General features: G+C 35.4%; 1 protein-coding gene across 50 annotated transcripts in view; it reads right to left on the bottom strand.

Annotated features, from left to right (window-relative positions):
* Positions 1 to 1,323: 1,323 nt before the first annotated feature.
* The window catches only part of RIMS1 (regulating synaptic membrane exocytosis 1), a 271,584-nt gene continuing 249,065 nt past the window's right edge, over positions 1,324 to 23,842 (bottom strand). For 41 of the 50 annotated variants that reach the window (XM_087882497.1, XM_087882527.1, XM_087882498.1 and 38 more), the window contains 6 exons: positions 18,981 to 19,216; positions 10,116 to 10,257; positions 8,680 to 8,792; positions 6,116 to 6,217; positions 3,811 to 3,950; positions 1,324 to 2,657 (listed from right to left, as the gene is read on the bottom strand). In XM_087882497.1, coding sequence (XP_087738623.1) covers positions 2,439 to 2,657; positions 3,811 to 3,950; positions 6,116 to 6,217; positions 8,680 to 8,792; positions 10,116 to 10,257; positions 18,981 to 19,216 — 952 coding nt within the window. In that variant the 3' untranslated portion in view covers positions 1,324 to 2,438. The remainder of the gene's footprint in view (positions 2,658 to 3,810; positions 3,951 to 6,115; positions 6,218 to 8,679; positions 8,793 to 10,115; positions 10,258 to 18,980; positions 19,217 to 23,842) is intronic. The other 9 variants (XM_034431950.3, XM_060689192.2, XM_087882522.1 and 6 more) reach the window with 1 other exon arrangement.

Below are 23,842 nucleotides of genomic sequence, written 5' to 3'. Positions count from 1 at the left end.
GATCACCATAAAAGGAACAAAAACATCTCAATGCACCTGCATATTCTACAGGGCATTTTAAAGCACATTTACAAGAAAAACAAAAACATTTTTTAAAAAATCACAAGGGATTTCAAGGCCATAAAGAATCTAAATCAGCCTTCTCCAACCTGGTGGCTTTCAGTTTTGTTGGCACTAAACTCACTATATCCCTAGAGGATTGCAGTCCAAAAACCTCTCAAAGGAACCAGGTTGGGAAATGCTGACTTGAATGAATAAAATGCAAGTATATTTATTCTTCTTCCTTTAACTATACCTCTCCCACCCCACCCACCCACGAGGTAACTTTGTTTTAAAACAATCAAGCTTTGTGCTTGCATCAATCTCAAAGATATGTAAACTGAAGTTTAAAAAAAGCATTCCTAAGTGCAGAATAGTTCAACTGGAATTTTCAATAAAAAATAATTCTCAGTGGCATAAACAGCAAAATGGTGATAAGAACTTTGATTTTGTAAAGTTACAAATAGACTCAGGGTCCAGATGGATTTGAAATTAGATTTCTGAATTAATTGCAAGAATTCTTTCTGGTGGAAAATGCCTTTATTTTGAATTCTTTTTTAAAAGAAACATGAAAGGATGAGTCTTTGAAGATTGGACATTAGGGGAAACCAGAAGGAACTAAAGATTACAATTAAAGGAGAACACTTAAATTCGTCTTATTAATGCAGAATGAAGGACCATATTTTAACATTGGGCACATATTTTTGAACAATGGACCCAGCTGTTAACTTTAAGAATGTCTGCCTCAATAGGCAGACTGTGTTTGAAAGATGTCATGGAAGAGGAACACGTTTTACTGGACAAGACTGAAACTGATCTGAAAGTAGATTTAAAAATGACAGGCTGCAAGAATGATATGGAAAAAAATGTCATACTGGAAAGACCTGTTAAAACTTTGAAGAATTTTGTGAGAAGGGACAAAGAAAAAGAAAAGAAAAGGAATCAAGTTCTAGGACAATATTTGAAGAGACTAAAGACCCAGATTATTGAAATAAAAGGAAAAAATATAACAATGGTTTATCTAGTTATCTGTGGTAAACCTTAATGGATCAGGCTTGATTGATGAGGCTTTAAGGATTTTTTCATAGATAGGAGATGGGATGTGGGAAGAAGAGATCATTTATTGTATTTTAAAGAAGATAAGCTATTACAATTGTTCATACTTCTTGTGATGAAGGAGAAGTAATTTCTTTATATATTTTCTTTTCTTTATTATACCTATTTTTTTCTCTTTTCTCTTTTTCTCTTTTTTATTTTCTGTACTTTCTATTTTTCCTTCTATTCTTTTAGTTTGTATTAGTTTTCATCTTTTTAATTGTAAATTTGAATAAAATCACTATTAAAAAAATTCAGTGGAAAATTGAACAATTTATACCAAGCTCTAAAAGGGGACAGCTAAATCTTTTCAAAAGTAACACAAGAATTCAAAGATCCTAGATAACAACTCGAAGTTTTAGATGTTCAATATTTTCCCAATCAATATTTTGTATGTGTATGATATGATTCTAATGACTTTTCTAATGAGCTCTGGTAGAACAACACTTTACAAAATTAATGGCCAGTATATTAAAATTAAATCCAAAGCCAAGCCAAAACTTGTTTCTTTCTTTCTTTTTTTTTAAACAAGTCTGTAACAATAGATGCAGCTTTATATTTCCCTCATGCAAACTCTTAAAAACAGGGGGAAAAAACCCATGATGCATAATGCAACTATATTCTGTTTTTACAACAGTAACAAGCTGTAATAAGAAGCAAAAGTAAACCAGAAGTTGGCCATTTATTCTAGTTCCCCACCTTATTAAGATTGTGGACAACCAGAAAGGAGGGACAATGGGACAGCTATTGGCATCGCAGGATTGCAAACGAACACTTTCAGAGATGCTTACAGAGATATACTTCAGCCCTTTTTTATTTTGTTTTAGAAAAAGAAAGGAAGAGTCTCTGTTAGCATCGAGAAGATTTTTTTTTTACAAAACTGGCGGGAGAACATAGAAAACAGAAGTAGGAGAGGTAACAATACAGAAATATCAGGATGTTAACACTGCTTGTGGTTTCTGCTGAGAAACAAAATGGGACAGGGGCACTGCTGAAGAATGGTAGTTCCAGTTGAATCTCAAAAGTCCTCCTTCAAATCCTGATAAGGGTGAACATCAGGGTCATTTTGCTAGATGGATTGGCTATATTTTCATATACTGCTTTGCTCAATCGATTTAAGCTGTCTTTTTTTTTTTTAATACACAACTCAAGACATATTTTTGGATCAACTACTACAGGCAAAATTGATGTGATGATTGTCTCTTTTCAAAACTGTTCCTCATTGTTGCAAATAGCTATTCCCCTTCCCACTGATTGCCTTGAGTGACATTGAGTTTGTTAAGAGAACTCCTGCTTTATGTTCATTAAGATCGAATACAGGGAGGCCCAGTTGAACTTTCCAGAGATGACTGGGAAGCCCTGCGAGTCAGAGGAGTCAATGTTGGATCCACCAAGGAGGAAGGTGGAAATAATTTATACCAGCCTATTACCACACTGGATAAATCAAGTTCTTCTAACAAGATCTGTGCAACTCCCATGAAACACTTGTGATCCATTCGGCCATAATCTCCCCATACTATCACCTGCAAAGAGAACAGGCAGAATTAATGCTTGCTTATTTACTTATTTATTTACTTATTTAGGCTTACATGGGATTCCAATCAGAAATGACTCTGATTGACTCATGTTCCTTATTACAGTATTAAAATGCTATCTGGACCATAAATTAAAAACAATAACACATAGCAATACAAACCATAAACTACCGTATTTTTTTGCTCCATAAGACACATTTTTCCCCTCCCAAAAGTGTGTGGAAATGTCTGTGCGTCTTATGGAGTGAATATGGGCGACAGGCAGCAACGGCGAACAGCGGCAGCGATCCCTGCCACCTGGAACAGCTGATTGGCAGTATTCCTGGAGGCCGATCCAACCGTTGATCAGCTGCTCAGAAGCAAAGGCTCCAGTGTTCCCCGGCAGAGGCAGCAGACATGGAGGAGGCAGGCTGTTTGCTGCTTCCTGCAAGGATGCTACCCAGATAAATACTGCATGGATGCTGGGAGGCAGAGGCAGGTTTTTTTTTTCTTGTTTTCCTCCTCTAAACCTAGGTGTGTCTTATGGTCAGGAGCATCTTATGGAGTGAAAAATATGGTAGATCTTGATCACCTTCTGGGATAGTAACAGCAAAGGACAACTTTATCTGCAAGGCTATTCTGTGATTATATATTGAATTATATATTATATAAGCTGGAGGCAATCACTTAGTGGGTCCAAAAGAAATCCTTTGGACTTTAAAAATTCACATTTCTTCCAGCCAAATTACTGTATCTCTCTTTCTTTTGCTCGCTTCCTATAACTGGAGATTTTTTCCCCCTTTCTTCTCTTTTGCCCCATAACTCAAATGGGTCTCACTAAATTTCATTAAGCTCTTTAAGGCCATTTCCTGTCATCAATGACACATCAACTATTCTACCCATTTTTTAAAATCATGTCATTCACCTAAGAAAGGACAATTTTCCAATAACTGTTTCGATATACTTACTCTATAAAACAGTGATGCAATTCATTCATTTATTTTATTTATACATAAAATTTATTAACCACCCATCTCCTGCACAGAGAGGCTCTCATATTTTCTGAGCTGAATTTAGATCTAACTATGCCGGAGTGTTCAGATTTCAGTTGGTATCATTGATAGTGATCATAGGCTGCACCAAGATAAAAGTATCTACTGACCTGAAGGACTTTATTGTGTGAATTTTCATCGAAAACCAATGTCTGTTGGTATAAGGGATCAAGGGTTTTCCTGGCAATCCTTGTTTTCTTCTTAGCTACACATGCCCCATTTTCAAGCAAGTACACTTTGACATATGGCGCTACAAAGGATAAATATATCATGTTTTTACATCTTAAATTAGTAACTCCCTTATTTTAAGGTGTTTGTACTGTTAATAAGAAATTAATTTAAATTACCAACATGATTACAAAAACAGCAATGGCAACTGGTAAGTTACAAAAAAAAAAAAAAGTAATGAATCAAACATCTAGGATTCTCCTCTAGTGCACACAACATCTTATGGCAGTATAAATCTGTCCTAACTCTTGGAAACTCAAATATGTTTTTAGTTATTGGCATGGTCACATGAATTATTAAGATTTACCAGGGAAATCTTTAGATGAAAGCATAGAAATATTCTGTATGCTTTACTCCTTAATATTTCTTCTGAAAATCAGTAAGAAAGGTTAATGTAAGGTACCAGTTACTGATTGTGGATGGATAGAGATAGACAGGCAAACAGAAGACTGATAAATAGATCTTCAATACTCTCTGATCATTGGAGACAGGTCAAGTTTCTGAAATTTTCTTGGCATGATTTTTCAGAAGTGGTTTGCCATTGCCTTCTTCCTAGGGTTGAGACACAGTGACTGGTCCAAGGTCACTCAACTGACTTTGTGCCCAAGGCAGGACTAGAACTCATGGTTTTCAGATTTCTAGCCTGATGACTTAACCACTACACCAAGCTGACTCTCATCTCTTTATCCTACAGACAAATGATCAATTATGGATTAGGAAAGAATGCTTAAGAGGTAGCAATCTTCTTGCCAATATGTAGCGTTTCTTGTTTTAGCACAAAAAAACTGAGCTAGAAAATTATGCTTTTTCCAGTAGGCATATCTGAAATAGTTTTCCTTGTATCAGGGATTCTTTTCAGAGATTTGAGCTTCTTCTTGATAGAAAATGACAAGTTACTGACTTGTGCAAAAGATAAGAATGGCACTAAAGACTTTGGTTACTTGGCTTCAGGGCATCCCTCACTTGCTCTGTACACTTCCTAATGATGCTGGAAATGTGTATCATGCGTAGTGTATTGCATCGGAAGATTTCTTAAATTATGACAATCTTTTGTCATCTGTTCTATGAGGGAAGTATACAGGGCAATCTTATATGTAGCTAAGCCTCACAGAATAGAATGAGCTTTATTCTCATAATAAAAAAAGCATTGCAATTTAACTTCTTATCCACATCTGGCGACATCTATTGGATTTATAGCCAGTATAATGTGTATGCGTAGAGAAACTGATGAAAATCATAAAACAGATTTAATTGTAAATTGTTTTGCCTGCTAAGGAGCAAATGTGAACAAAACATATGTTTTTATACAATTATATTTGTCTAACCCCAAATGGTTCATTAGGTAATTCTGTTAAAAGTGCCATGCTTACTATACTGTGATCAAAATGTTGTAACCATCTACCACATTTTATGATCTTGGGTATTCTCTTAGTGTTATGAGAATCAAGTAAAGCTCCCTCCCCTTACGTAGTCTGGTCAGAATATTCATGACTGGGAAGATATGGTAACAAGGTCAGCCAATGAATAGGCATAGCAACTAAGTCAGCCAATTGAGAGCTGAGACAGACTGGAGCCAGGGCGTGTCTTAGTCTGCAGCTTCTGAGTCTGTGCAGAGAATTGAAACTGAAACCAGTGTGTGAACTTGTCTGCTGATCTGATCTGAAATGAAACTGTGAATCTCCTGTTGGTATTGTAAATTTACTTCATGTATTATTGTGAATATAAAGAAGTTAATGAATCCTGCTGCATCAGTCTGCCTGTGTGTGCTTTCTGGATTTGTTTTTTGCAACCAACTCTGACAACTCTTTCATAACTTTTCTAATTATTCTTGCAGCAATAATTATAGGTGATATGATGTTTAGGTATTAGATCTGTCATTCCAAGAATGGCCATGCATGGCACTTGCTCAAAAGGTTCACATGGTGGCCACATCCTTGTGATTGAAGCCCACGCAGCACACACAAAGGGTGAGTGGGTCTTCAATTGTGCATTTGCTGCCACCATCTTGACTTTTTGGGCTCCATCTGACAGATGCCCTTGGATATTCTGAGCAGTGCTTGAGTGTTCCATCCATATTTTGGGACATAATTCTTCACAGCCATATGCCATATGCACAGTCTAAAAAATGTGGACCCAGAGCACCCCCAAATGGCATCATTAAAATTTGGCTAGATAGAGCTTTTTTACCTGGGGTAGATTTAGAGCCAGGCTTCTGTATTAGGCCTCGAGCTCTAATGACTTCCACTTCTAATTGTCCTTTCTTATCCACCATTCCAATCTGAATATCTCCTAAAACAAAGATAGAAGTATCATATTAATCGAAGGAAGGAAGGAAGGAAGGAAGGAAGGAAGGAAGGAAGGAAGGAAGGAAGGAAGGAAGGAAGGAAGGAACTAGTTTTATAGTGTACATTAAATTGTGCTACTTATTATTTTATTAAGCATTTCCATCCTGGCTTGCTAAATTTTCTATTCCCCCCCCCCCAATTGGTTTAACTTACATTTTAGCTAATGGCACAATATCTGTTATGTAGTATGCAATTTAGTCTAACATCAAAGGCATAAACGGAACTATAGATTTAAATGTAATGGCCTTGGATAACTGGCAATAATAAAAATGAAAGCAGGAACCACTTCAGAGAACAAGCTCCATGTCCTGCTATACATGTATTTTTTTTTTAACTGTTCAGTGCCCACTGGGCCTGAACTGTGAAACGACAGCTCAAGAGTTTTCCAATTAGAACAAGATTTACCGGTATATCTCTGGTATATAGGAGAAGCTTTCCCAAACACCCATTTTTAAAGAATAAATGTTTCAAATTGGTTTTCTGTGTTAGACTCTCTACAGAGCCTATTAAAAATTAAAAGCATAAATAGTGGAAATAATATGTCACTGGGAAAAATAAATTGTTTTCAACCTAAGTCATGCATGAACTGATTATGGAATTGCATTGATTAAAACCCAGTAGGTATATTATATACAACTAAAAAATGAAATCATCATTTATAATACAACTGATTCAATGATAGCGCAAACATAGCTAGTACATTTCTAAATGAATAAGGAACATTAGACAGAAATAAACAAACTGTATCCTAAAAAAAATACAATAACAGCTGAAGTTGGGGCCAGGTTCATTGTACTCCTGCTCAGGAAACTTTAAGGCTGTTTTTTCTACTTCTGTCATCAAGACAAAACAGTTGGCATCAAGTGAACAGTTTTCAAAGATGGCCTATTGGCAGATCTTCGGAGTGAAGTTCACTCTCTACAAAGGAAGCCATCTGGGAAGATTGGATTCACCCATGCTTATAGTTTGCATCAGGGGTGAAATCCAGCAGGTTCTGACAGGTTCTGGAGAACCGGTAGTGGAAATTTTGAGCAGTTCAGAGAACTGGCAAATGCCACCTCTGGCTCACCCCAGAGTGGCGTGGGAATGGAGATTTTGCAATATCCTTTCCCCAGGAGTGGGGAGGGAATGGGGATTTTGCAGTAACCTTCCCCTGCCACACCCACCAAGCCACACTATGCCCAGCAAGCCACGCCCACAGAACCGGTAGTAAAAAAAAAATTGGATTTCACCACTGGTTTGCACCTTAGATTAATATTGGCAGCATCCTAGTATATTGCATATATAATTCATTATGTTCTGGGAAAGATCATGGGACTGAGAAATTCCAAGAAGGGGAAGAGAGCTAGATGGTTACAAATGGTTCAGAATCCAATTGTCTATACAGTAGAATTGAGATATGTTTCAGCACTTCAACGTAACTCTGAAAAGAGCACCCCTTGGAAACGGCTTCATTAATCTTGCTCCAAAGAATAAAGGAAGTGACCTGCTCAGCCTTCTATTACAGACCTCAGAATTACAGGTTCCAAGTGACAGAAGCCCTTGCCCCAAATCTTTGCCTCCTTAGCTGATGACTCTCCCAGGATGGACAGCCTGCAGCTCACCTGAAATTTCCCAACCTGGAGATTTTTCTGCTTTGTTTGCCCAGGTCTTTTGGCGAATGATTGAAAGAATCAAGTGGTGCAGAAAAGCTATTTTGTTCTGCTCAGCTCTCCTGCCTTTTTGCTAGCTCACATGAGAGCCAGTTGCTTTAAATTCATAGGACTGGATACAGAAATCTTGTGAGTAAATGGAAGGTACAGGATTCAGGGAAACACAGGAATTACAGCTTTTCCTTCCCTTGTAGTTCTTTGGCTTCCCTGAAAATTTGCCTCAAGGGGAGGGAGAGCTGTAAATACAAAGGAGAACTACACTTTTGTTAGCAAGAATTCTCACAGGTTCAAATGCTCTTTTAAGTAACAAAAGGGCAAAACTGGATCCAAGCGAAGTTTTCTGGACATTGATGTTCACCTACTTGAATGTTTTTGCTAGGGTGTGATTAAATGTTTTCAGCAATAATAAAAACCCTAATTAAAAAGAGAAATTAAACCTCAGGGCTTTGTAGCACAAACTGGTACAGAGAAATGTTGCAAAAGTCACAAAAGGAACTCAACCCACCTGTTTTAACTTGAATAAATTATCTTAATATTTCCTTTTATGCAATTAGTTCAGGGTCCAGGCTAAAATATTTAGGAATATCAACTTACTATATACCCACACATAGCTTATACATACTTACAGAATGGGTGAAAAACAGGACAATTTTTAAAAACTGCTTAATTAGAAAAGGACATGACAACCCTGCTCTCAAACAATACATTTTTAAACAGCTAATCTGTTTTAAAGGTAAAAGAAATATACTCTTACCTATGGCAGGAGTTGCTAAAGTCTGTCGTCCCACTAGCTGAGCCGGTCCAAGCCCATCTAGAAAATCACTGAACTGACTATCAGCACCCAGTCGAACTCCAGGAAATATTAGACTGTAATAAAAACAGAGTAGAAGGGCTAAAAAATAATTCATATTATCTGGCTATTATTTTGGCTTGACTCTTTTTTCAAATGCACAGCTATGGATGAACCTATGGAATGTAGAACACATTGCCATATTCTTGAACCGTACTCTTTTTGGAAAACTTATTCATTTCTGAAATTGTCACATAAGATAGGACAATATTAGTTCTATGGAAACAGAACCCCAGCGTATAAATCGAGTTCAAATGAAAGCATTAGGTATTCTGAATTACAATTCCCACCATGTCTAGGCAGCATGCTGGATATGCTGAGTCTAGATAATTGTAAAGACAATAAAGAAATATCCTCATTTTTTTCTAGAAGCTCTGCATGTCGAATATTCTCTTGGTCTAGAAACAGTTGGGGGCAACCCAAGATTTTAGGCATGGTAAAAAATGGTGTGCACCCCATTTCAGTCCCAACAAAGCTGGGGAAAACATTCCTTCAATTTCTTTTTCCTATCCATATTAACAGTACATAAAAGAACCCCAAATTTGGTATCCTATCATGACAGCAGAGTTTGGCAACATATTTAGGATCAAGGGCCTTATTAAATATGTATGGGTTTGGATTAATACAATCTTATCTTATTTTCAGATGACCAGATTATTTATTTAAGTATGCTTGTAACAATGTACATTTAACAAAGTAGGGAAAAAAAGGAACATTCAGATTGAATAACAGATTCCATCTTGAGAATCAGGATAGAGGCTGTTGCTTTTCTGCATCATAGCGGTTCCAGTTTTGATAAATGTCTGGCTAAAAGGAAACTGAAAACCTCAGCAGAATATCCCATATTTAAAATCAAACTATAGCATTTGAAATTACCTGATCCACCCCTGAAGCCTCTATTAAAGCTATCACATATTAAAACAGCAATTTAGGCTAAAGTTTTCCCCTGGGATCTTCCAACCCTAGGCAGCAAGCCTTGCCAGAGCATAACCAGGGATATTTAATCTCAGAGAGTCAGCAGAATCACCCAAGAGAATCTCCAAAGTACTTTTTCTTCACTACTGAGCAACCACAATTCATCTGCAATGAGACAGCAGGGTTTTTAGGTCAATCTTGTCCCAATTTATCTTCCTCTGCTGTCCTATATAGGCACTATTGCTCTAAATCTGTATATCCTTCCTTCTCCCCTTCTCTAAAAGATTGCCTCTCCTGCCTGGTTGCCACAGTTGATCTGCCCGCTGTTGCAATACTATGGGCACCCTAACCTTCCAGCTTTGTCATAAATCCCCTGCTCATCTGACAGATATAATGGGGTTTGGTTTTCACAGGCTTCAACTCACTTTCCTTCTGAGCTGTAACTGTTGATACTACCATCAGTTGACTCCCGACTGGGCTGCCGGACCATGCGACTTCTCATTTCTGCTGCCATTCCTGTCTCTGTGCTTCTTTGTATAGTGCTTTTCAGCTTCTTGTTGCCCGTCTCTGCAACAGACAGAAAAACAGAAAGTAGTAGAAACTGTAATAGGAATACTTATGGAGACTTTTTAAAAGGTTATAAAACTGTTGTAGTTATGTATGTTGTTCACTGTAGACTAAAATGAGAGAACATTGAACTAAACACACCTCTAAATAATAGGCAATAAAACTGCATTATCTTATTCTTAGCAAGCATACTGTCTTGTAGATTACACATTTCAGTTCATTCATTACTTTATCTACTCATTAATACTATTTTGCTAATAAACAACTCATTATATTTTTTCAACATGCATCTGTTTTGATCTTTTTAATATATAGCATGTACCATCTATAGCTTTCACTTACCTGGAGTGTAAGCTTAACTCAACTCCATTTAAACAGAAGACACAGGGAACTGCAATACAACTATTTTTTTTTTTTAAAGACAGATACAATGCAATGATTCCTCATTCATTTGCTGCACATTTATGAGCATATTTATGATGCAATGCTAGTTTTGCAACAGCCATGCTTTTTTTTTTTGGTGAATTGTTCAGCAACTTCACCCAACCTGATATTCTCCAGATATGTTGGATTGTGATGCCTATCTATCCACAAGTAGATCTCAGGCTGATGAAGATGATGGGAGGGGTGTAATGTCTACTTCTGAGCATGTTACAAAGAACAATATCAACTGAGGTGGTGCAAAATCCACCACTGACTTTATAATTTCATGAGACACTATTTTTTCTTCATGTGGTGCACCTTTATTATACCCTGGTTGCAGGCTGCCCAATAGGGTGATTTTCTACAAAAATCCAGGAGCAAGACTTCCATTCATAATACATATATGGGATGTTCTTTCTGACAATCATTCTTTCAGATGTGTTAAGCTGAGAGAGACTGTATTGTAAACCAGCCAACAATCTGTCTACAATTCAATGCAATTCCACATTCTGCTTGTTGACTGCACTGTAGTATGTTGGTTATTTTCTACCTCTGTAAAATGCAGAAAAAAACGTTCACATCTCTTTTGTGATGGTTGCTGAGGGACTACTGATATCTCAAGATGGAGGAAGGGTCAAAGGATTCCTTTGAAATGGTCACTGTCGGCTTTTTGTGAATTCTGATGAACAGCTGCATCAGGCCACTAGGAAGTAAATGCTGAGCATCGAACAACATTTGGTGGTGGCTCATGATCACTTGGAAATCGTGCAAATGGGCAAACACCTCCAAAATGCATGCAATTTAAATAAATTCCATCATGTTAAGAAGAGGTTCATAAATAATTGATAAACACAATTCATCACCCAATTATTTTGTTGACAGATATGTGAGAATTCTTTCAAGAAAACATTTGATAAAAGGTCTTCCCATCTGAGCATGTCATTAACAATGGAAAATACACTCTTCTGGATCCTCACAACCTTCCCTCTGTTGGTTGGCATATGTTGCCTTTTATGTGTGCCTTGTTTCAGCTGCAGAGTGGGATGCACAACTGTTTCATTTGACAGCACCTCTATAAATAAGGGCTAAGCTTAAAAACACCAGCCTTTTCTACTAGTCATAACTGCAGATATTCACCGCCCATTGCAATTCATAGCATTCTGTGGTTCTGTTGATCTGCTATTAAGGATTTGAAAGTTAAGATACAGAGCAAACTGTTCAGATGCCACTATCAAAACATGGGCATTATGTTTTACCTTAGTACTTCTGAGTTTCATTGAAATGTTAATTATGATCATGTAAAAGACAATATACACTACTAAACATACCACTGTAAGAAACATAGACCTGGATAAATTAACGTATTCTTGAAGATCTATTGCATTGTATATAAAGACAAAAAACCAAGTTTTACCTCTCAGAACTCTAAAGCATGTCAGTATTTACACACACACAAAGTAATTTCAAACGTGAAAGAAGGATTAAAAAGTTAAAACCTCTTCCTCTACCGAGCGTAACTGATTTCTAGGCATCTCTAGTATATGAGTTATACAAAATGACCCATCTGCCAGAAATGTCTGATCATACATCTTTGAACCTGGATAGTAAGTGACAGGCTTATGAGGGATGCGGAGTGAACCATCCTGCAATGATCAGATGAAGAAAACGTTTAGTCAATACTGGCTGATGTTCTAGAAAGATTGAATAATTCAACCAATTTGTTCTTTGAAATCCAAGTTTATAGGTACTTTATATCTTTGCTTTTTGTTGATTAGAAATAGCAATGCCCCTGAGAAATAGGCAATGTTTGATTTTCCTATTGCAAACTGACGTTTTGCTGAGATACTTATATACTTTTGTTTATACACCCCATTGACTTCATCATAGCCAGGACTCTACTGTGGGCTATGTTCCCATGGAATTTTTTTTTTTTGAGGAAGAGAATGTAGCTTACACTTTGGAGACTTTAGATCTCAATTACTAGATATAAGGTGAACATTTTAAACAGAAACCATTCTATTAGAACTTGTGGCACTATTCTACGCATGTAATTTGAAAAGGTTCAACAAACAAATTGTACAGAAAAGTGTTAAAGTAAGAAAAAATAAACATTTCATACAAATGATTCTGATTCATGATTTCAAAACAAATCTTCAGGTAAAAAACCTGCTTTGGGAAACAAATGGAACACTCTTATCAATATGCCTAAAATGTTGATTTATAAATATATTTTGGATATATAAATGATTACGGATACATAAAAAAAGTCAGAGTTTTATGAATTGATGAAAGCACAATTGAAATACTCGAGAAAAAAATGACCAGTCGCAAAAGAAATGCACTCATATAGCTGTTTTTTTTTTCCTGAAAACAGAAAAGTAGACAAACTTTACAACTCAGTAATCTGATCATTTTGTGTATAACTTTTAAAACTTCTAACTGAAGTAGAAGGGAGAAAACCATTGAAATATTTAATTCAGGTGTTAAAATGCAGAGGAATTAATGTCATAAAAGCATGTGTAAGTCCTTCAATCCATAAATTATCACTTCTCAAAAACCTGGGAAGCAGTCTTGTATACATGGTTAATTTCTATTTTTTAACTGACACAAAGACAAATTAAATATACAATTGAAGAATTATTCTCTTAGTTGTCTTTAATGTAATTGTGAAGAAAATTAAACCATGTTTAATGTTTATCCAGTATCCATCTATCATATTTAGAAATATAACCTCCAGCCTGCCATTCTTGTATTTGGGAAAAACTGAGCATTCCTGATCTATCACTCAAGGGCATCTCTCATGAAAGACATATTTGTCACAGGCTCTAAACAAACCACTTTATGTTTGAAAGGGAAAAAATCTCTCCCCCCTCCCCTGCTTTCCCCTTCTACTCTCTTTATTCGATTGTGAACTTCTAACTCTGGGAGGAAAGCCATAAAGAGGGACCAGTGAAATACTCCTATTTCATTATCTGTTTGAAAGATGCATTATAGCATAAATTCTCCTGAAATGACCTGCGTTCAGTCTCAGGAATGACTATCCTCATTCAGCATATTGCTTCATGTCAAAAATAAGGTGGCAGATCAAGCAAAAGTGCAACTATTATGTTACTATCCAAAGGGCATTATTTCCATTACTGGAAGAGCAATTTACAATAGGGAACACAGCAAAAGCATCCTTTCAAAGAAGCAACAGACTTCTTTAGTGTTTCTTTCTTTAAGAATCAGGACATCCAAAGACTGTTGAGATGATCATCTCTGAAACATTTTTTTTTTGAAGATGCATCTCTGAAGAATATACAGACATTTTTTTAAAAACATTCAATTTATCAGATCACAGCAATTTAAACAACAAACCATGAAAAGGAAAGTTTTATCTGCTATTATAATTTACTAATTACTAACATACTTCGATCATTTTTACTAAGTTTCAATGATTTTACTAACTCAATGACATCATTACTTTAAAATTGATTATTATACCTAGTTGTTTTAATATTGATTATGAAAGGGATTTTAGGAGTCCTTGTGGACAATCATTTAAATAGGAGCCAGCAGTGTGCAGCAGCTGCCAAAAAAGCCAATGCAGTCTTAGGCTGCATTAACAGAGGGATAGAATCAAGATCACGTGAAGTGTTAATACCACTTTATAATGCCTTGGAATACTCTCAATATCTTTTTTTATATTGTGGTGATTAAAAGTTGATTAGGGGACTGGAGGCTAAAACATATAAAGAACAGTTGCTGGAATTGGATATGACTAGTTTAATGAAAAGAAGGACTGGGATGACATGATAGCAGTGTTCAAATATCTCAGGGTTTACCAGAAAGAAGCGGGAGTCAAGCTATTCTCCAAAGCATCTGAGGATAGAACAAGAAGCAATGGATGGAAACTAATCAAGGAGAGAAGCAACCTAGAACTAAGGAGAAATTTCCTGACACAACAATATATCAGTGGAACAACTTTTTTTTTTTTTTTGCTTTAATTTATATGCTGCCCTTCTCCGGAGACTCAGGACGGCTTACAATGCGTTAAGCAATAGCCTTCATCCTTTTGTATATTTATACAAAGTCAGCTTATTGCCTCCACAATCTGGGTCCTCTTTTCACCTACCTTTGAAAGGATGGAAGGCTGAGTCAACCTTGAGCCTGGTGAGATTTGAACTTGCAGTAATTGCAAGCAGCAGATGTTAATAACAGTGCTTTAGTCCACTGTACTTGCCTCCAGAAGTTGTGAATGCTCCAACTCTGGAAGTTTTTAAGAAGAGACTGGACAACCATTTGTCTGAAATGGTGTAGGGTTTCCTGAAGCAGCGGGTTGGACTAGAAGACCCCCAAGGTCCCTTCCAACTCTGTCATTCTACTCTACTCTACTCTACTCTACTCTACTCTACTCTACTCTACTCTACTCTACTCTACTCTACTCTACTCTACTCTACTCTACTCTACTCTACTCTACTCTGATCATACATGACAGGAAACAGACTCATATAACATACCTATCATACAAACATCTCTTAAGCAAAGTTAAATATTGTCTATATTAGTAAATTTTCAGTAGGACATGTATCATAAACCTTTAAAAAAAACTGAGTGGAGTAGGTTCTTAGGCGCCCTTTCATAAATCTGCATACACACTCACATTCACACAGATATAATCTGCCATTGGTTTATGTTTTCGGTGTCAGTTTGCTCCTCTGAGAAGCAAAAAAGGTCATGAGGTCATGAGCAGAATAGCTTTATAGCTTACTCAATCACACACTATTGGCTTTTTTTGGAAAGTAGCATACCAGGGCTAAGAACCTGCTGTGCTGGCTCTTGACAACAAATGCCTGCTTGTACGCAGGTGGTGTGTCCTAACCTCTCAGCAAGGGCACCCATTTCTTTCATCCTGAGTATTTCATGGCTGTTTCTGCAGGGGTCATCTTCATTTTATTCAAGAATATGCCCCCTTCTGGAAAAACCATAAAAGGATGCTACAACTAAGAAATCGAAGAGGAAAGATTTATTGGGCAGCATCTTTAAAGAAACTCACCTCCTGCAGCAGTCAAGAAAAAGCATAAGAGCACAACCGAGGAAAAGTGTTCTTAAAACATTGCTCCAGATCCCCATCTTCAGGACCCAAGGGGATGGTCATGATGTTGCCAATTCTTCAGTTCTGCTCTTGCTTTTACAATCCCAACTAATTCCTGCTCTTTACAATGACAGGCAGAGACCAGTTGTTGATAAGTGTTATATGAATAGTTGAACAAATGAAGCAATTCAAGGAAGAACACCACAAATCACCTAAAGTGAAGCATTAAAACATGGATTCAGATCTCCTGCATTATAATGAAAAGGGCTCTGAATCCTTAACAAATAAGCTCTCTGTATCCCTGATTGCTGCAGCTCAGAACTGAGGTAGTTTTACTAATGAGCAAAATCCAATTCATACTAAGGAATTATAAATATGCTTGAGCCTCAGTTCAGATCAAGTTCTTTCCATGAAGTATATCTGTATTGTTCCCTAATGTTTTCTTGTAAATAAGCCCTATATAAGTAGCTCCTTGAATGTAAAAGGGTTACATTTAATGATACCCAGGTAATTGAATATAAAAACTATATACAAATGTCTTCTAGTTATCATATATATATATATAGGAGAGAGAATTCAGAATGGAGTCGGTAATAGCTGCATTCTCATTCCGAAGCTTTTGCATAAAATGCACATACATTGCTCACATATCACATTTCTTCACTGCAGATTTCTTCATCAGTTTATGAGCTAGAGTGTAGGACAAGGGAAACTGATGTAAACACTTCCATGAGAACAGTCACTTTACATAAGAAAAAAAAATACTCCATTAAGTAATCTGAATGTAGAAGGCTATTAGTGAAGTGAAATGAGTAGAGAAATCATAATAATGTGAACATCTATAACCATGAATATACCTGTTCATTTTTCCCAGATGATATTATAGCAATTTATATCTTCATAAAATATTCATTTGTCTTGAAACAAAAAAACCCATACAAAATCACATCAGCAATGGCTAATAACACTGTAAACTGTATTCACAGTTCTAACACAATTCTATTGTTATTAGTACAGCTATTTAAAATATGACCCTGTCAAGAGAAGTATGGCATTGTTCAGAATTGCCAGCAGAAGCCCCATGTTCAATGAATGGCTTTGTCATCCAGTAGTAAGGCACTCAAAGAAGCTGCCTCACAAATTCTTATTTAATACAATATTCATTAATTCGTTGAATGTGGCAAATCAACTCCCCACTTTCCTGAAGATGAAAGGAACCATAATAATTTCACTATACTAAAATTGTGCTTGGCAGTCAGTACATCAATTTTAAAAAAGAAGACAAAGCTAAGAATTAATGCCAGGAAGGAAGGAAGGAAGGAAGGAAGGAAGGAAGGAAGGAAGGAAGGAAGGAAGGAAGGAAGGAAGGAAGGAAGGAAGGAAGGAAGGAAGGAAGGAAGGAAGGGACTCTCTGAATATACTGAATTATAATGACTACACAAACAATGCACCTCTATAATACATTTATCACTCAGTTGAAGCAGGATTTATTTTATTCCATTCATGAATTATATTAAATGTTGTCTCTTCATAGAAAATAAAGAACAAAACAAATTATAATGAGAGTAAAAGTAATGCCAGCTTCCAAGCTGAGCCAAAACATCATTGTTAACTATTTTCTAACAAATATATAAATGATCCAACTCTGCTTATCACAGCAGTCTTTGCTACTATTGCACTGTTTTAAAGAACCCGAAATGTGCACCAATATCAATTAAAAATACATGACTGGTGAATATTTTATGTAAACCATGAAGTAACCCAATCTATTTTCAATAGACCATATTTTTATGAATAACATAATCTTCATCACAATAAATTTTATTACAATAGAATATAGAGTTAAAGATCCATAACTGAGACCAACCGTATCTTTTTATATACATATGTGAACAGACAAGAATGGCAGGATGTCTTCCTTCTTCATGTAACACTTTAATAGAGAGAATGAATGTAGGAAATCAACGCAACGGAGAGGCTCCTGTTTCAGATACAAGTCTGAAGCATTTTTATTTGGAAGTAAAACCCACTGAAATAAACGAGACAATACACTTAATGTCTGATGGCCCCATTCTTCTAAGAAGCATAAAACACAACATTGATTTGCGAGAGACGCAAAATACCCCAAAGCTCTGGGATGCCTGTTTGGTAAATAGAAAAGTGCATTTAATCATAGCTCTATTCAGAAGAACCAAAATGAGTAGTGTTAATTTTGCATACTATTTCTGATATGACCTTTCAACAGAAATCTAGATATCAGAAGAGATCATGTTCATGCTGCCACATTGACTGGGACTAAAATACAGTTTTAGAGGTACTGCTCCCAAACAAACTAGGACCATTTCTTTAAAAATCTTGCTCAGGCAAATATTTCACAGAACATGACTTTGAATATTATTAACTCCAGATACTTCCTGTAAAATAGATTGAGCACATATTGTGCACTTACGCATTTTGAGCTGAATATTTATTTGAAAACCAAGCATATATAAACTACCCTGGATTATTTAAGCAGCTGAATTCCATTTACCTTATCAGTGCTAATGAAGTGGAAACAGGGGCAATTAATCATTTTTTTTTAAAAAAAAAGGCAGGATAAAATAAAATAATCCAATCAGAAACATTTGACATACCTGCAGATGGTGATTATCTTGCCGATGAAATCACCTTCTATTAATGTGACTAAGCCCTATTTTAAATCAAGATTTTCTTTTTCCTTTTCTTTCTTAAGCATCAGCTAAGGAGATATACACTTATCAGAATGAGGAACAGATTCATAGATTTGAAGAGAGCTGTGAACCTTAAAGCATTCTTCCATCTCTCTACAGTACCCCTGTTCTTTCTTTAGGCTACAGAGATGAAGCTTTTATGGTTTCTAAAGTACCTCAAGAGGAAAAAAAAATATTTAAAAGCATGTTACATAGCATCATGCTCTATTCTTATTAGTTTGCTTGACTGAGCTTCTTCAGGGACTTTATATATATATATATATGCTATTGTTTATTATTTTCAAATCAATACGTTCATTTTTTTAAAAACATATTATTACATTGTGGGTACTCTAAGTACCTTTCAGGTCAATGTACATCATAATGGGCAAAACAAAATTCCAGAGTTCTTATTTTACAATATTTCATAGTTGACACTAGTGACTGTATCAGAGGCCCACAAGAAAATAGCTTCTTCTCAGAAACCTCTATGATCCTGCTACATTTATCTCACTCACCTGTTTGGCTAAGCTGGGATGTGCTTCTGCTTCTGCGAGATACCATGGCAACCACTTTGGCACTAAGGCTTGATCTTCTCTTCTTCCCACCTGTTCCAACTGTCCCAACTGCGGTATCTGATTGACTCCCATCATTCTGTTCCAGTTTATATACTTCTCCACTCACACTTGTGCTCTTTGTGATGATTCTCCCTGAAGTCCCCATCCTTCCGCCTTGCATTTTAGGAGTAAACGTACTATATTTTCAAAGTAAAAACATACATGTACATTTAAATTATGAGTTTAAAACACACTAGTGTTTTCTAACTATATATATATAATAAAATTGGTTTAACTTCTCCTGCTCAAGTCTTGATAGGAAAACTTTCAAACTTCTTTGATACTTTCAAATGCCATTTCTTAAAAGTAATGTCTCCCCTTCCCTAATCAGCTAATTAAAGCAATCCCTCAGTTTCCATGTCCATTTTTAAATTTTAATTAGAGTCTTATATCCCATCTGAGTTTTCCTAATGAGAAATAACTTTCAAAATGAAAGGTTTAAAATACTACACTATACTATAATTATGATCTTTCATTCCTCCTATTAAGTATAATGGGATACAGAGTTGGGGACTAAACAAATTTGCCATCCATAGAGATCTTGTTTGAAACTAAATTCTAAGGGAATATAATATGCAATCTAAATAAAGTTCTCTAATAAAGTTATATTGGGGTGGGGGAAAATAAAAAGATACATTTCCAACCTCCTTCATTTAACTGGAATAAGAACCTAAAAAGAACCTAAAAAAACTGATCGGTCACGAAAGTGTTATTTAAATGACAAAATTAGTATACAAACATTGGAAAAGAGAGTTCAATCTTATTCCACTATGTGAAATCAAGGGCATTTTCTTTGAGAAAATGTTTAATCCTATATGCATAAATCTGAAACCCCTAAGGAACTGTTCCATATTATCCAAAAGAAACTTTTTAACTACGTGAAATAAGGACAGTAAACTTTTGACATGACACTTGTAGCTATTAATATACTAAATATAATTGTACCTTATTATACAATTCTTTACATGCATATTCAGAATTAGAGCCTATTAAATTAATGGAACTTCCATCTGAGGCTTAAACTAGAGAAAGGTGAAACTGTAAAAAATACCCGAGAAAAAATATTTTTTCATTCGAAAATAGTATACGTTTTCATCTCTCTCTCTCTCTGTATATATATGTGTGTGTGTATGTATATGTATATGTATATGTATATGTATATGTATATGTATATGTATATGTATATGTATATGTATCAGTAGTGGGTTCCACTTACTTTCGCTACGGGTTTGGAACTGCGAGTGCGCCCGAACTGGGGTGAACCAGTAGAAATCCACCACTGATATATATGAGATATAATATCCAAAAAGCAAGTAATAGCTGAATGGCAATGTTCTCAAAGAAAGAAAACTACAATTTGTCAGCAGAATGTAGCCACTTTTATATTCCATTAGACAACTTATGACCTGTTGGATCATCCTTTCAGAGATATTTCCTTACCAAAATAGAGAAACAGAATAACCATGGTTGGGCAAAAATTAAGGAGAGAGGGAGAAACTTCTAATTTCCTGCCGGGTTCAACATTGATATTGTTTGAGGAAAATTGATGGGGAGCGTCAGAAATCACAATCATGTAACTATGGCTGACAACAGCAAAGCTGCGGTGGCCACAGGTTTGCAAATACAACTAGTCTGAAGAGAACTTGAAATTTCAATTCCACGAGAGAAATGGATCTCTTGTTTGCATTCTTTTAACGCATTTGAGGTACCCTCAAAAATTCTTGCTCTAGCATGCACCATTTTGCCTAATTGAAAGTTACAAACAAATGGACAGGAGATTGATTTACATGGGACAGTTCTAACCAAGTGCTTAATTCTCTTTTGAAATAAATTGATGTTATTTTCTGGATCTAATTCTTTCTTTCTGTTAGTTTTTTCCTTTTGGAAAAAACATTCTGCAGACAAACTTCCTTGCTTATTATCAATCCGTCAGTGATTATTGCGTGTGTTGCATATGCACACATGTTGTGAATCTTTAACTTGGGTAAAGAAAAGATTTATTACACAGAAATCATGACTGGCAATGAAGTAAGAAGCAAAAGATGAAAATAAGATTCTTTTGTTTTATACAAGATAATAAAGGACTATTGTTTGAGCAATTCTGATGTGATCATTTTTTTTTGCCAATGAATTTTAACCATTATTTTGGTGAGGTGTGGATTTTTCTATCACAGCTATCCTATTTTATATAAGAATTTCATATTCCAGCACAGAAACCCCAAAGATAAAAAAATGTAGATTAGTTTTATAATAGCAGCCACAACATTATCATCACTACTGTCACCACAAAACAGGAAAAAAGTCTATTCTCTTCCTGAGCCTCAAAGGCAGGACACAAATCTCATACATGATAAAATCTAATTTTTTGCTGTGAAACAAATTAATTACAATATTAGCTACGCTTATTATTGAGCCACTATTGTTTTTAATTTTCTATTCTCAAACGCTCTCTACGTTGTAATGAGCTCAAAGACTGATCTCTCTTGAGATCCACTTCTTTGAAAATTTGATATCAGTGGAGTTGCATAGCTACAGTTCTTGGTGGTTTTCATTTAAAAATAGACAATTATGAAGAGATTATCTTAGTATTTATTCCTAACCATAATCACCTCTTAGCAGAATAAAACTAGATAAGTGAACTAAATCCTCAGCTCTGGGGAAATGAAGAAGTTATTATTCATTACATGCATTTATTTTTGAAATAAATAGTAAAGCTCTTTGCTATACTGCTATTGTTTTGAACGTGTTGCAATTATTAATGACACAAGGATTAGGATGCATGATAGACATATAACAGGCAAAAGTTTTACAAGACTAGAACTCACAATATCCCAGTCTCTAGCTTGGTGCCTTAACTATTACACCAAACTATACAGTACAATTTCCATCACAATATTAGAAAGAATAACAGCAGAAAATCCTAGAGGTATGTCATTATAATTGTTGTCAGACATTCTGATAATTACATGTCCCAAAGCTCTTATCATAATCCTTGGTACAATAGTTCTTAGATAAACAGTTTACTAGAATTTATACTAGGTACTGAGATGCCTTGGAAAACTACATTTCCCAGCATCCCTTTGTTTTGACAAGTTTTATTGGTTTTCCCCCCAATACACATCCACACATTTTTTGAAAGAGTATTGACCATATCATATCATATATAATTCATCATATCCAAATATATTTTACTTAGTTACAGTTTCTGCCAGTGTTCTTTTTCCATATTTGTTAATCAAATCTTAATTTTTCTATTCTTATTTTTATAAACAGTATCTTCTTTCACCCTCAAATTCTATTTTTCTATTCTTAATCATATACGGTACATTCTCCTTAATTTTATTTTTAATTAATTCATTCTTTGTCTTAATATATTTAAACGTGTGCAGTGTCAGCATCAGCCTCCAACCAAGCAACAAGGGAAAACAGTCATTAGGAGCTGTCAAAAGCCGGGCGACCACACGCAAGATAAGGGAAAAAGAACGAGGGGCAGTGATGAAACGGAGTATTGTTACCGAATGAGTGATTGGCCAACTCATAGGTAAGAAGAATTTTTTTAAAAACTTTAAAAGAGGTCCCAACCTGAAATAAGCAACTAATTGGCATCCAGGAATTTAAAGTGAAGGAAAAAAAATAAAATAAAGAGGAACTTTAAAAAAGAAAGCCCTAAAAGGAGAACTAACTACCTGGATTTAAATTGGACTTGAAAGAAATTAAGAATAAATATAAAGAAAAGGAAATTGAGAGAAAGCATTTATTTAACAGCAAAAGGAACTAATTGAAAACAGGAAGCACTACTTTTGTGGATTTACAATTGATACTTTTGCCTGGGGATTTGTGGATTGGAGAGAGCCATCTGCTGGTGGAAAAGAAATATTGCACTTAAATCAATGTGAGAAGCCGTTTGGGGAGTATTTGTTTAAACAGCTGCAGTAAGATTACAAAAAGAAGCTGAAAGAATAAAACCTTGAACTGTGGAGACTTAACGGACTATTTGAATTGGATACTATTGGGAAAGAAGAAAGAAAACAAAAAAGACATTAAATGGACTTGAATTCAAACTATATATAAGTGAAAATAAACATAAATTTAAAAGTTATTTCTTCTTAAATTGAAAATATGGAAAATTGGGAATGTGAGTATGAGGAGTTGAGGGAGATGTTGCAAAAGGTGCGAGAAGGGTTTAAGGGAAACAAAGAAGCAGAAGATTGGATAGAATACAAAAAGAAAGAAAGAGAAAAGGTAAATGAGAAACAAGAATATAATGTGGGAAAGAAAATAATTGAAGGAAAAATATAGATGATCACACTGAGATTAACAGTGATAAAATAAAAATAGATAGGGGGGAATATCTCTCAAAAAGAAGAAAAGAGAAGGAAATGGGAAAAGAGTAAGGAGGAGAACTAAAAGGATAATAAAGTTAAAAATTAGAGAAAAGATGCAGGAAGGAGGATATAATAAACACAAAAGGAAGAAGAGGAAGAAACAAATAAGCGAATAGGAGAAAGGGGAGAAAATATCAAGAAGTGGAATTCAGGAGAGCGTAAAAGAAAATGGTTAAAAGGGGAAAGAAAAAAAATGTAATAGAAAGGAATATGTTGACTTAAGGGAATGGCATTAGTAGTAGAAGTTGTATGTAAGAAACAAATTGGAATAAATATATAGATTTCTGTAAAAGGGAATACTTAATTGAAATTAAGACATAAAATTGAAATGAAAGTAAAGAAAAGTGTGCTAAAGATTGAAAAAACAAAGGAAATTGA

Source organism: Pantherophis guttatus, chromosome 1 (genome assembly GCF_059756535.1).
Source record: "Pantherophis guttatus breed Tessera chromosome 1, ASM5975653v1, whole genome shotgun sequence".
NCBI classification, from domain to species: domain Eukaryota; kingdom Metazoa; phylum Chordata; class Lepidosauria; order Squamata; family Colubridae; genus Pantherophis; species Pantherophis guttatus.
The sequence above is the reverse complement of the archived record's forward strand: the minus strand, read 5'-3'. Positions and strand labels throughout refer to the sequence as shown.